This window comes from Jaculus jaculus, chromosome 7 (assembly GCF_020740685.1).
Source record: "Jaculus jaculus isolate mJacJac1 chromosome 7, mJacJac1.mat.Y.cur, whole genome shotgun sequence".
NCBI classification, from domain to species: Eukaryota; Metazoa; Chordata; class Mammalia; order Rodentia; family Dipodidae; genus Jaculus; species Jaculus jaculus.
This window is the reverse complement of record NC_059108.1, coordinates 54,008,825-54,023,430: the sequence shown is the minus strand read 5'-3', so window position 1 is coordinate 54,023,430 and position 14,606 is coordinate 54,008,825. Positions and strand designations below refer to the sequence as shown.

The window sequence follows — 14,606 nt, the reverse complement described above, 5'->3', positions numbered from 1 at the left end:
TAATAAATGAATCTCTAATTAAATGAATAGTAAGTAGAACAAAGTGTCTTTATTAACCAGAAAGGAATGATTTATTTCACAAAACTGGACTCACTGAGGACTAAGCATCTTGTTTCTCTGCTAATCTTCATGAATGTTTTCATATGACCAGAAGCAGCATGCCAACTCCATTATCATCACTCCATATCCATGTGGTACTTTTGATACATGCAGGAGGAAAAGGTAGCCAAAGGGTTCATAGCTCTTTATAGAAGCAGATGTTTCCTTCTCACTGTTTAGTCCACTGGTTTTCTTGAGAGTTCAGGAGTTCTGGACAATGACAGTCTTCATTATCACTATCAAATATTATTTCTGGGTATAGTACCCTTGAAATTACACCTTGGAACATGCCTATACATAGAGGTTTGGCTACATTTTTGGCCATATATCTCCATATACATTTCCATAGGACAATCATAGATGTGGCCTTTCCTTACCTCCAAAAGAAATGAAATGAACATCCTGACAAGAAAAGGAATGAATATAGAATGGAAGCACTTACCCTTGATGTTTCTGGTTGGAAATGAAAACTTTGTCTCCCTTGCCAGCTGGCATTATTAAAATCCACAAATGACGGGATCCCTTCTAGAGCCACTAAAGTAAGCAGGAAATCACAAACTCTAAATGGCAGGAATATTAGTTCCTAAAGAGTGGGCTTTCAATTACTTCCATATGCTGCTGGGGAGTGCTAATCAGAGGTGCTCTGTGTTTTGGTTTTTTCAAGGTGGGATCTCTAGCCCAGGTTTGGAACTCACTCTGTAATCCCAGGCTGGCCTTGAACTCACAGTGATCCTCTTACCTCTGCTGGGATTAAAGGTGTGGGCCACCACACCTAGCTCTCTAGCTCTTATTTTTGCAAAGTGAGTTTTGAAGTCCAGTCTAAGTACTGAGCTCTCAGTGGTAGTTGTACCTAGATCCTAGATCCCTCAATCTGTGGTTGGCATGCTGCAGGATCTGGCTTATTTATCATTCTAGTCAGTCTTGTCGGCTCATCAATAAGAAGATGTTCTCACTCCCTGGCAGCCTCCAGGGAAGAATGTGTGGTAGTGAGTTATTTTGTCTTTTGGAAAGGGGAGGGGAGCCTTTCATCATTTTGGCAGGTTGGTATCAAGGGATTATGCAGGCTGGAACTTTAATTCAATCTTAAAACTGTTGTGTATGTAAAGAAGGAGAGGGCAGCTATTTTATCAGTTTTTTCTGCCATTTGTCTTCATTTGTGGTATGCTTGGGGCATGGCTCTATTTTATTGTCTTTGTGGAGTTACAGTGGTTACTTCACAAATGTAAGTACTTGTCTTAAAAGCATTGGTGGATTCAGATGTTACAGAGTATACACGGGATATTTTCCATATCCAAACTATGTTATCTCTACCACTATAGATTAATGGCATACAATATAGAACTCAGTTCTACAGAGCTTGCTCTTCTCATACTTATGCCGTCCACAGTGCTGGCTGGCTCATGGGTGGTTGGGCCTCATTCTGACGGGGCAGTTTCACTTCTCAGATACAGCAGCTAAGTCTTTGGAGTTCTTCAGACAGTGATTAGTTGCTGCAAACTTGCCATAGAATATACTATTATGCCACAAGGGAAAACTGTATTCCTTGGTGGCAAAAGGGTTAATTAAAACATGTAGGAACTTTTTTCTTCTTCTTCTTTTTATTCAATTCTCTTTACTTTAGGCCAGAATGAGTCTGGAGTTGCTGTCCACAATGGGAGAATATATTTAGTTGGTGGATATTCAATTTGGACAAATGAGCCTCTGGCTTGTATCCAGGTGAGTGGCTTGCATTCCTTTTGAAGTTTTCTCAAGTGGTTCAGTGAGGTTATATTTTGCAGTTCAACTGCCAAAGGGCATATTTATATGTAGGAAAGAATCTCAAGGTCCCCTTTCTTTATGTAGCTAGTTCAGATTATATCCTAAAAGTGATGCCTACTAAATGATTGAAACCTATTGAAAGTAAGGTGGAGACCAACTTTAAAAACATGTGTTTTAAGCTTTCTCTGTCTCTCTCTCTCTCTCTCTCTCACACACACACACACAGAAAGAGTTAGAAAGCCTTTTTGTTCTACAAAGTCCCTTCACACACCAACGACCCAACACCTTAACAAATGCCTGGTTTCCATGCCACTTTGTATACTGTAATTTGTTGATTTTCATGATTCTATCTCAAAGGTGTTCTTCCCTAGAATGCTAACTGACCGTATACACTAATTTATGATGAATGATGTTTGGCTATTCATTGGGATAAATATACTCTATGTTAGAAAATGGATTAAAAATAACTTAGGAAAAGAAAATTAAATTAAAAATGTAAAGAAATTAACATGGTTGGGCATGGTGGTGCACACCTTTAATCCCATTACTAGGGAGGCAGAGGTAGAAGGATTGCCATGAGTTTGGGCCACCCTGAGACTGTATAGTGAATTCCAGGTCAGCCTGGGCTAGAGTGAGACACTACCTCAAAAAAGAAAAAGAAAAAGAAAATGAATTTAAAGAAAATAGCAAAGATAAAAATAACAACTAGCGAACAATAAGTTAATAGAGAAAATTATAAGCTTCAGGCAAAAAAGAGCACTTAAGATTTTCATGCAGTTAACTGAAGGTTTACCCTACACATGAATTTGGTCACATCTTTTGGATAACAGTAAATGAACAGTTTTATGACAAGGAATGCCTCTTGTCATCAAAGCATACACCTGCTGCTTTAAGTCTTTACTTGTTTTTTAACTTTTCACTTTTCAGAGTTGGTAAGATATTGAATTGAACTGGGCCAAAGTTGGTATTCTGGGGTGCTGGGGTACTGTTTTGTTAGGGGCCCTGGGAAACACCTGACAACTGACACAGTAGAAGTAAGTTGGAGTTTATCATTGCATTTCAAACATATTTGTGGGTATATTCCTACTTATCTTAATGCAGATTAGCTCAAGGCATAGGAAATAGATTAAAGCCCTAACATAAAAGAGAATGAGCCCTCCATGCAGTCAGGTTTAGACCATACTTCTGCAGTGCTCTTCTGAGTCTTCTGTTTTGGCCACTTTTTTTTTTTGTTGTTTGTTTTGTTTTGCTTTTTGTTTTTTGAGGTAGGGTCTCACTCTAGCCCAGGCTGACCTGGAATTCACTATGTAGTCTCAGGGTGGCCTCGAACTCACGGTGATCTTCCTATCTCTGCCTCCCAAGTGTTGGGATTAAAGGCGTGCACCACCATGCCCGGCTCTTGGCCACATTTTAAAAGCTAGCTTATAAGGAAAGTCAGAAACAGAAAAAAAGAAGAGGAGGAGGAGGAGAAGGAGAAGACAAAAAAAAAAAAAAAAAAAAAAAAAAAACCAACTTCTTGGTGACCTCATCTGTTTTGTCCCCAATGCTTTTCCCTGGAAGGCTCACTGACCTTATGTTCTGGTGTATGGTAAATGATTGTTTGGCTGCTCACATAGACTTTCCTTCAAGAGATGAGCAGGTGCAATCCTTGCATTTATGGGATAGATTTCACCTCGGAGGTTATACAGTAAGACATCCTTTAAAAAAAGCATTACAGGTAGTTTTGTATTTTAGCAGCCATTCTGATGAACAGGAAAATTCTGCTTATTCTCTTGACTGGCATACTGTTTTTACAAAACATAGAAAACCCTGATTAATATTATTTTTTTGAGGTAAGGTTTCACTATATTCCAGGCAGACCTGGAATTCACTATGTAGTCTCAGGGTGACCTCAAACTCACAATGATCCTCCTACCTCTGCCTCCTAAGTGCTAGGATTAAAGGCATGAGCCTGTGTGCCCAGCCCTGATTAAAGTTTTATGAGCCCCTTACTATTAACAGGTGTGCCCATGTTAGCGTATGGATCATCGCTTAGAAATGTCTGGACTAAGTCTTCATGGATAACAACCTTTTATATTGTATATCCTACATTTTAATTATTGGCAACTGAGTGCTAGTTATATATATATTTCTTCTTTTTTATTTATTTATTATACAGAGAGAGGGAGAGAATGTGCACACCAGGGCCTCTAGCCCTGCAAACAAACTCCAGATACAATCGCCTCCATGTACATCTGGCTTATGTGGGTGGGTTCTGGGAATCGAACATGGGTCTGTGGGTTTCACAGACAAGTGTCTGTACCACTAAGCCATCTCTCCAGCCTCTGTGTTTTCATTTTCTTTCTCTTTTTTTTGAGGGGGGGGGCTGGTATTAAAACCTCTGAAGACTTTTAGAGATGGAGTGAAGCCATTTTGCATTATGAAATGAAGATGACTTTAGGCGCCAGATATAGATATTGTGGGCTTTTTTTTTTTTTTTCGGTTTTATTTATTTATGAGAGAAACAGAGGGGGAGGAAGAGAGACAGAAAATGGGCACAGTAGGGCCTCTACCCACTGCAAGTGCACCCTAGACACATGTGCCACCTTGTATATTTGGCTTATGTGGGTTCTGGGGAGTTGAACCTGGGTCCTTAGACTTTACAGGCAAGCAGCTTAACAGCTAAGCTATCTCTCCAGCCCATGATTTTTTCCCCCCATTTATTTTATTTTTGAGAGAGAGAAAGAGGCAGAGAGAGAATGGGCATACCAGAGCCTTAACCACTATGAACAAACTCCAGCCGTGTGTACCCCCTTGTGTGCATGGGCAACCCTGTACACTTGTGTCACTGCATTTTTTTAGGTGGGGTTTTATTCTATCATAGGCTGACCTGGTGTTCACTGTATAGTCTCAGTTTGGCCTTGAACACAAGATGATCCTCCTACTGCTGCCTCCCAAGTGCTGGGATTAAAGGCGTGCGCCACCACACCAGGCGAAGATATCCAATTAGAGAAGGAAGACAGTGAAAGACTGGAGACTCATTATGATAAAATGTTGGTTAGAAGGAATCCCTATGTACAAAACAGCCTGTTAAAAATTACAATAGTGGGGCTGGAGAGATGGCTTAGTGGTTAAGCGCTTGCCTGTGAAGCCTAAGGACCCTGGTTTGAGGCTCGGTTCCCCAGGTCCCATGTTAGCCAGATGCACAAGGGGGCGCACACATTTGGAGTTCGTTTGCAGTGGCTGGAAGCCCTGGTGTGCCCATTCTTTCTCTTTCCCTCTATCTGCTTTCTCTCTGTGTCTGTCGATCTCAAATAAATACATAAAAAATAGACAAAAAAAATAATTACAATAGTGATGGTGACAATCACATGCACAGTAAAACCAAAATTTAATATTTTTTCATAAATTTGTATAAATCTTAATCCAAACCAATCCATGTCAGTGCTCTGGTAATGTTACTGGTTAATGAAGAACACGTGTAAGTAGCTCAGATACTGCTGCATCGAAAAGAACTGGATTTATGTTTTCAAAAATACTAAGCAGTAACCTGTCTCATTAGTCTGTTCCTTCTGAACCCTAATTTAGGTTTACTTAACAGCCATTTGTGGGGTTCAGCCACCTGGGATCATACATGTAAGATGCTGAGAAGGCATGTGTTTTCATTTCTGGCTTCATAGAGACCTTTCCACCCAATTACAAGGATAATCCAAACAAGGGAAAAGCTGAGATACTCTTAAATTAGAACTTGTTTCAAGGTTGAAACTTGAATTCATTAGTAATAAAATCAGTGGAGCTCAATTCCTGGGGGGAAACAATGAAGATGTGCTTTTAATTTTGCAGGTGTGCAGGCAAGTGTCTGGCACAGCAGTTTGATTTGGTGTGTACGACTGACAAGTAGTATGTGTGGGAGCAGCCTCCTAAGTGTGCAAGCCATTATTAGTCGGTGCCTCCAGTTGACTTCTACTGTTCTCTTCATTGGCTATTGTTTCCTTTTGGCTGGAGAACATGCTGCTGTCTGGCACTGCTGTTTCCTGAGTGCCTTCTTCCTGCCAGTTTACAGGGGAGTGTTTTAGAGAAAAACTGCCAAAGCTCTTTCTCATCACAGATTAAATATATTACATCTGTTTACATATGCAGTTGGCCCGGGGAAGTAGAAAGTTCTTGGGATGATTACCTCAATGCTGTTTTGCTTTCTAAAAACGTATTCGTTAGCAGAAGGCACTAATCCTTGCTCTTCTGGGTTGCATCCATGAGTTCAAATACTGGCCTCCACCACTTATTTGCCAATTTACCTGAGCAAGGCACTTAACTTTCTAATTACTTTTTCCTCCATAAAATAAGGGCAACACTTAACCTTGTATGGTTGTGATTAATATTCTCTCTTCTTTCATTATTAAAAATAATTTATTTATTACCATGCAGAGATACACACACACACACACACACACACACACACACACACACACACAGAAAGAGAGAGAGAGAGAAAGAGAGAGAGAGAGTGAGAGAGAAAATACATGGGGGTGTCAGGGTCTCTAGCCACTGCAAACTTCAGATGCATGTGCCACTTTGTGCATCTGTCTTACATGGGTACTAGAGAATCGAACCTGAGTAGTTAGGCTTTATATGCAAATGCCTTAGCCACTGGACCATCTCTCCAGCCCCTGATCTCTTCTTTCTGTATTTAATAAAATACTAATCAAAATCCTACTGAGATTTCCTTTTTTATTGTGGAGTAGGCACATGATAAGATCAGTAAGACCATCAAATTTCTCCAGGAGAGTAAACATACAAGAATAATCCAATCCTTTAGCCGGGCGTGGTGGTGCATGCCTTTAATCCCAGCACTCTGGAGGCAGATAGGAAGATCACTGTAAGTTCGAGGCCATCTTGAGACTACATTGTGAATTCCAGGTCAGTCTGGCCCAGAGGGAGACCTTACCTCGAAAAACTGAAAAAAAAAAGACTAACCCCGATCCTTACTTGATGTGCCCACACTCCAGTCCTGGTATGCATTCTCCTTCCCCCAGGCAACTCTTCTTTAGAGAAGCTCATGCTGTGTGCTTTTTCCTGAAGCACATTTTCTTTCCTTCTTTTTTTTTTTTTTTTTTAATTTTTATTAACATTTTCCATGATTATAAAATATATCCCATGGTAATTCCCTCCCTCCCCACCCCCACACTTTCCCATTTGAAATTCCATTCTCCATCATATTACCTCCCCGTTACAATCATTGTAATTACATATATACAATATCAACCTATTAAGTATCCTCCTCCCTTCCTTTCTCCACCCTTTATGTCTCCTTTTCAACTTACTGGCCTCTGCTACTAAGTATTTTCTTCTCACACAGAAGCCCAGTCATCTGTAGCTAGGATCCACATATGAGAGAGAACATGTGGCGCTTGGCTTTCTGGGCCTGGGTTACCTGACTTAGTATAATACTTTCCAGGTCCATCCATTTTTCTGCAAATTTCATAACTTCATTTTTCTTTACCGCTGAGTGGAACTCCATTGTATAAATGTACCACATCTTCATTATCCACTCATCTGTTGAGGGACATCTAGGCTGGTTCCATTTCCCAGCTATTATAAATTGAGCAGCAATAAACATGGTTGAGCATGTACTTCTAAGGAAATGAGATGAGTCCTTTGGATATATGCCTAGGAGTGCTATAGCTGGGTCATATGGTAGATCAATCTCTAGCTGTTTTAGGAACCTCCACACTGTTTTCCACAATGGCTGGACCAGATTACATTCCCACCAGCAGTGCAGAAGGGTTCCTTTTTTTCCACATCCCCGCCAACATTTATGATCATTTGTTTTCATGATGGTGGCCAATCTGACAGGAGTGAGATGGAATCTCAATGTAGTTTTAATCTGCATTTCCCTGATGACTAGTGACGTAGAACATTTTTTTATATGCTTATATGCCATTCGTATTTCTTCCTTTGAGAACTCTCTATTTAGCTCCATAGCCCATTTTTTGATTGGCTTGTTTCCTTATGATTTAACTTTTTGAGTTCTTTGTATATCCTAGATATTAATCCTCTATCAGATATATAGCTAGCGAAGATTTTTTCCCATTCTGTAGGTTGCCTCTTTGCTTTTTCACTGTGTCCTTTGCGGTGCAAAATCTTTGTAATTTCATTAGGTCCCAGTGGTTAATCTGTGGTTTTATTGCCTGAGCAATTGGGGTTATATTCAGAAAGTCTTTGCCAAGACCAATATGTTGAAGGGTTTCCCCTACGTTTTCCTCTAGCAGTTTCAAAGTTTCCGGTCTGATGTTAAGGTCTTTAATCCATTTGGACTTAATTCTTGTGCATGGCGAGAGAGAAGAATCTATTTTCATCCTTCTGCAGATATTTATCCAGTTTTCAAAACACCATTTGCTGAAGAGGCTGTCTCTTCTCCAATGAGTATTTTTGGCATTTTTATCGAATATCAGGTGGCTATAGCTACTTGGGCTTACATCTGGGTCCTCTATTCTGTTCCACTGATCTACATGTCTGTTTTTGTGCCAGTACCATGCTGTTTTTGTTACTATGGCTCTGTAGTATAGGTTAAAATCAGGTATGGCGATACCACCAGCCTCTTTTTTGTTGCTCAGTATTATTTTAGATATTCGAGGTTTTTTGTGATTCCAAATGAATTTTTGGATTGTTTTTTCTATTTCCATGAAGAAAGCCTTTGGAATTTTGATAGGGATTGCATTAAATGTGTAGATTGCTTTAGGTAAGATTGCCATTTTCACGATATTGATTCTTCCAATCCAGGAACAAGGGATGTTTCTCTACTTTCTAGTGTCTTCTGCAATTTCTCGCTTGAGTGTTTTAAAGTTCTCATTGTATAGATTCTTTACTTCCTTGGTTAGGTTTATTCCAAGGTATTTTATTTTTTTTTTGATGCAATTGTGAATGGGAGTGATTCTCTGATTTCATCCTCTGTGTGTTTGTTATTAGCATATATGAAGGCTACTGATTTCTGTGTATTTATTTTGTATCCTGCTACATTGCTGTAGGTTTTTTTTTTTTTTTTTTTTTTTTTTTTTGAGGTAGGGTCTCACTCTGGCTCAGGCTGACCTGGAATTCACTATGTAGTGTCAGGATGGCCTTGAACTCTTGGCAATCCTCCTACCTCTGCCTCCCGAGTGCTGGGATTAAAGGCGTGCGCCACCACGCCCGGCTGCTGTAGGTTTTGATCAGCTCTAACAGCTTGCTAGTAGAGTCTTTAGGGTCCTTTATGTATAGAATCATGTCATCTGCAAATAATGATAACTTGATTTCTTCCTTTCCAATTTGTATCCCTTTTATGTGTGTCTCTTGCCTTATTGCTATGGCTAAGACTTCCAAAACTATATTAAATAGAAGTGGGGACAGTGGACACCCTTGTCTTGTTCCTGATTTTAGTGGAAAAGCTTCCAGTTTTTCCCCATTTAGTAATATGTTGGCTGTAGGCTTGTCATAAATAGCCTTTATTGTATTGAGATATGTTCCTTCTATTCCCAGTCTCTGTAGGACTTTTATCATGAAGGGATGTTGGATTTTGTCAAACGCTTTCTCTGCGTCTAATGAGATGATCATGTGATTTTTGTCCTTCAACCCGTTTATGTAATGTATTACATTTATAGATAAGCGTATGTTGAACCATCCCTGCATCTTTGGGATAAAGCCTACTTGGTCAGGGTGAATGATCTTTTTGATATACTCTTGTATTCTGTTTGCCTATATTTTGTTGAGAATTTTTGCATCTATGTTCATGAGGGAGATTGGTCTGTAATTTTCTTTTTTTGTTCTATCTTTGCCTGGTTTTGGTATCAGGGTGATGCTGGCCTCATAGAATGAGTTTGGTAGAATTCCTTCTTTTTCTATTTCCTGGAAAAGCTTAAGAAGCAATGGTGTTAGCTCTTCCTTAAAAGTCTGGTAAAATTCAGCAGTGAATCCATCCGGGCCTGGGCTTTTTTTAGTTGGGAGATTATTGATAACTGTTTGGATCTCCATGTTTGTTATAGGTCTATTTAAGTGATTAATCTCATTTTGATTTAATTTCGGTAGGTCATATAGATCAATGAAGTCATCCATTTCTTTCAGATTTTCATACTTTGTGGAGTATATGCTTTTATAGTATGTCCCTATGATTTTTTGAATTTCTCTGGAATCTGTTGTGATGTTACCTTGTTCATCTCTGATTTGATTAATTTGTGTCTCTTCTCTCTTTCTTTTGGTCAGATTTGCTAAGGGTTTATCAATCTTGTTTATCCTTTCAAAGAACCAACTCTTTGTTTTATTAATTCTTTGGATTGTTCTTTTTGTTTCTATTTCATTAATTTCTGCCCTAATCTTTATTATTTCTTCCCGTTTACTGATTTTTGGTTTGCCTTGTTCTTCTTTTTCCAAGGCTTTAAGGCGAAGCATTAGGTCGTTTACTTGTGACCTTTCTAATTTCTTAATATAGGCACTTAAGGCTATAAATTTACCTCTTAGAACTGCCTTCATTGTGTCCCAGAGATTTTGGTATGTTGTGTTCTCATTATCATTTGACTCTATATATTTTTTGATTTCCTTTTTGATTTCTTCATTGACCCACTCATCATTTAGTAGTGTATTGTTTAGTTTCCATGATTTTGTGTATGCTCTATAGCCTTTCTTGCTACTGATTTGTAGTTTAATTCCATTGTGGTCAGATAGAATGCAAGGCCTTATTTCAATTTTCCTGAATTTGTTAAGATTTGCTTTGTGTCCTAATATATGGTCTATTTTAGAGAATGTTCCATGTGCTGCTGAAAAGAATGTATATTCTGCAGCCTTTGGATGAAGTGTCCTGTATATATCTGTTAGGTCCATTCCTTCTATTACCTCATTTAGTCCAGATGCCTCTCTGTTTATTCTTTCCCTGGATGACCTGTCATTGATGAGAGTGGGGTGTTAAAGTCACCCACTACCACTGTGTTTGGTGTTATCTGTGACCTTAGTTCTAATAGTGTTTGTTTGACGAATTTGGGAGCCCCCATGTTAGGTGCATATATGTTTAGGATTGTAATGTCCCCCTGTTGGAGTGTGCCCTTAATCAATATAAAGTGACCTTCCTTATCTTTCTTGACTAACGTCGGACTAAAGTCTACCCTGTCTGATATTAGGATAGCAACCCCTGCTTGTTTTCTAGGCCCATTTGCTTGAAACACCGTCTTCCAACCTTTCACCCTAAGATAATGTCTATCCTTTGTAGAAAGGTGAGTTTCTTGGAGACAACAAATTGTAGGATCCTGCTTTTTAACCCAGTCTGCAAATCTATGTCTTTTCATTGGGGCATTGAGACCGTTGATATTAAGAGATATTATTGAAAGGTGTGTATTTATGTTTGCCATTTTTGTGTGTGTGTGTGTGTTACTGGTTCTACCTGTGCTCTCTTCTGTTAACTGGTATTTGAGTATAGCTTGTTTTTTCTAGGTTCCTTATATGTGTGCTTTTCCTTTTCTTCAGCATGGAGGATTCTATGAAGTATTTTCTGTAGAGCTGGTTTTGTCTTCAAATACTCCTTTAACCTGCTTTTGTCATGGAATGTCTTTATTTCTCCATCTATTTGAATGGATAACTTTGCAGGATAAAGTAACCTTGGTTGACAGTTGTTATCTTTCAGAACTTGGAATATATCACTCCAAGCCCTTCTGGCTTTAAAAGTTTGTGTTGAATAATCTGCTGTAATCCTGATGGGCTTGCTTTTGTAGGTAACTTGATTTTTCTCTCTAACTGCTTTCAATATTTTTTCTTTGGTGTGTGTGTTTGGAAGCTTGATTATAATATGGCGAGGAGAGGTTCTTTCTGGGTTTTGTCTGGCTGGGGTTCTAAAGGCTTCCTGTATCTGTATTGGTACCTCTTTCCCAATTTGGGGGAAATTTTCCTCTGTGATTTTGTTGAAGATGCCTACTATGCCTCTGGAGTGGAGTTCTTCTTCTACTATGCCCTGAATTCTTATATTGGATCTTTTCATAGTGTCCCGAATATCTTGAAATTCCCACTCATACTTTTCTATAAGTTTGTCTTTCTCTTTGTTGGACTGCATTAGGTCTGCCACCTGGTCTTCTAGGTTAGATATTCTGTCCTCTCCCTCATCCATCCTACTGGTGAGATTTTCTACAGAGTTTTTTATTTCATTAACTGTGTTCTTCATTGCTAGTAATTCTGACTGGTTTTTCTTTATTGTTTCTATTTCCCTATTTATGTCTTGTATTGCCTTCTTTATTTCATTAAATTGGTGTCCTGCCTCTTCTTTGATTCCTTTGATTTCCTCTTTGATTTCTTCTTCCATTGTTTTCATGTGTTCTTTGACCTCTTTGAACATATTTATAATTATTCTTTTGAACTCTTTCTCAGGCATTTCCTCTAACTCTTTCTCACTGGAGGACATTTCTGATGCATTAATACTTTTAGGTGGATTTATATCGTCTTGCTTTTTAGTGTTTCTCGTGTTATAATGTATATATTTTTGCATCTTGGATTAAGTTAATGCTTGGATTTTCTATCTAGCTGTGTATTCTTAGCTGTATCAATTGATTTGATGTAATATATTTTCAGGGTAGGACCTTAAGGTATTAGGTGTGGCTCTTAAGACTCTCAGAGTATCTACAAAGATGTTCTTAGGGGTTGAGTTTCCCTGCTATAGGAGTATTCAAGCAGGCTGAGTGGAATAAAATACAGGTAGATTCTAAAATTTAACTAAACACTGTACACATTCAGTCAAAAACAGCCCCGAGTATGTATGCAAGAGTAGTTATTATAATGACCAGATCCTCTATCAACAAAGAGGTTTAGATTTCTGGTCTGTTGAGGGATCCAAGTCAGCTTGTGACCAAGTGAGACCCTTCCCTGGTGTAATCCCAGTTACCTTGGGTGATTTTGGTCTCAGTCAAGTTGCTGCCTGGGTCGTCGGGCTGCTGTTCTGATTTCTGGAGCTGGGCACTTGCTTTTCCTACGGGGCAAACCGAGCCGCTGCTGCTGCCTCTGCTGCTGCCGTAGCTGCCACCACCGGAGCCACCACCGCTGCTGAAGCTGCCGCTGCCGTGTCCACCAGTGCTGCTCCCCCCGAAGCCGCTGCTGCGGGATCTGCCGCTGCTGCTGCTCCTGGGTCCGCTGCTGCTGGGGCCGCTGGTACCGGTGCTGGAGCCGCTGAAGTTGCTGCCGAACTCTGCTCCTGCTTGGGTCCCGCTGTCAGCCCAAGTTGGCGTGGCCGGGTCCAGGGCCGCTGCTCTGTTCGCTGGAGCTGGGCTCAGGGCTGGGGGAGGGGAGGGAGCCGCGGCTGCTCTGGTTGTTTCGCTGCTCCACGTGTTCTTCTACTTCGCGGTCTGCTCCTCCACTGCTCGCTGCCGCTCTCCCCTCACGTGTCCCAAGTTGCGGAGAGCGTGGTGTGAGGGGAAAATCCCACACCTGGCTTTTCCTGCAGCTCGAGCCGAGTCTGGCGGTTTTCTGCTGCGCCGCGGCCGTGGCGGTTGGCCGAGCTGCCGGAGCCGCTTTTCCCACCTGTGCGGGCTCTGGATGCTCTATAACTCTTCTACTTCTCCACTGCCGCTTCAATTTCCTATACACCTCAGTTTTTAGTAAAAGTGTGTATTTTGCTGAGTTTTTTGGGTCTTTTTCCCCCCTAGGCTGCTTTGGCGTGGTACCTACGCCGCCATCTTAACCCTTCTTTCCTTCTTTTAACAGAGGTTACCAATCTACCAGTCAACTCAACCTAAAATTCATTTTAGCCTTAGAAGCCATGGGCCCTAGGAATTCACCTGGGCAAGGGTGTATGGAAAGGAAGTCCCCACGCTCCAGGGAGAAGGACAAATTGGTTCAGGTGGAGAATGACAATGAAATTTCCATCCCACTCCCCACTGCTGACAAGGGTATAGGCTGTGACCTTCATTCTGGTAACAACTTTGATGAGCAATAATGGTAAAAGAAAAGACACAGTTTGGGGGTGTTGGCCACCTGCAGCAGTTGACCCCAGATGGAGAGATTTTGAAGAGTGGGTTCTGAGCAGCTGCTGGAAAAGGTTTTATTCTAGGGTCTTTCATCTTCCCACTTCAGCCATCACTAGCTAATTTTACCTCTATTTGATGAGAAAAATGAGTGTTTAGATATTGTGTTAGACTGTGAAGAAAGCTTGACTCTACCTTGGGAAGAGATACAGGGGTCTCCACTCCTAAATAGCTGCCTGTCATCTCTGACATTTTAACACCTAAAAGTACAACTTCTAGTAAAAGGCACCCAATGAGATTTTTGAATATCACTTGCAGGATAGACAGAATGAACTCTATCTCTAAATTGATTTTTCATTATAAATAAGAAATTCCAGACTATAGAATTAAAAAAAAAATCACGAATGGGCAGCCTGCTTTAATTACAATTTTAAAACACCCAGAGTGTAAAAAAAAAAAAAAAAGTTAAAATGGTTAGACTTCTAGAAACTATATCTAAATTAAAAGAAGATATTAAAATAGGCAATAAGGGGCTGGGAAAATGGCTTAAGGCTTTTAATTATGAAGCCTAAGGACCCAAGTTTAATTCCCCAGGACCCATGCAAGCCAGATGCACAAGGAGGCACACACATCTGGAATTCGTTTGCAGTGGCAGGAGGCCATGATGTGCCCATTCTCTCCATGTCTCTTTCTCTCAAATAAATAAATAAAATATTTTAAAACAGAGAATAAGTATTGGAGAGATTTCTCAGTGGTTAAGGCACTTACTTGCCTGCAATGTCTAATGACCCAAGTTCAATATCCCACTAC

At 40.1% G+C, this 14,606-nt stretch overlaps 1 protein-coding gene across 4 annotated transcripts in view; it reads left to right on the top strand.

The window, feature by feature from the left end:
- Positions 1–14,606, top strand: part of Klhl32 (kelch like family member 32) — a 265,516-nt gene that overhangs the window by 233,115 nt on the left and 17,795 nt on the right. For all 4 annotated transcript variants that reach the window (XM_045154373.1, XM_045154372.1, XM_045154374.1 and 1 more), the window contains one exon: positions 1,721–1,815. In XM_045154373.1, coding sequence (XP_045010308.1) covers positions 1,721–1,815 — 95 coding nt within the window. The remainder of the gene's footprint in view (positions 1–1,720; positions 1,816–14,606) is intronic.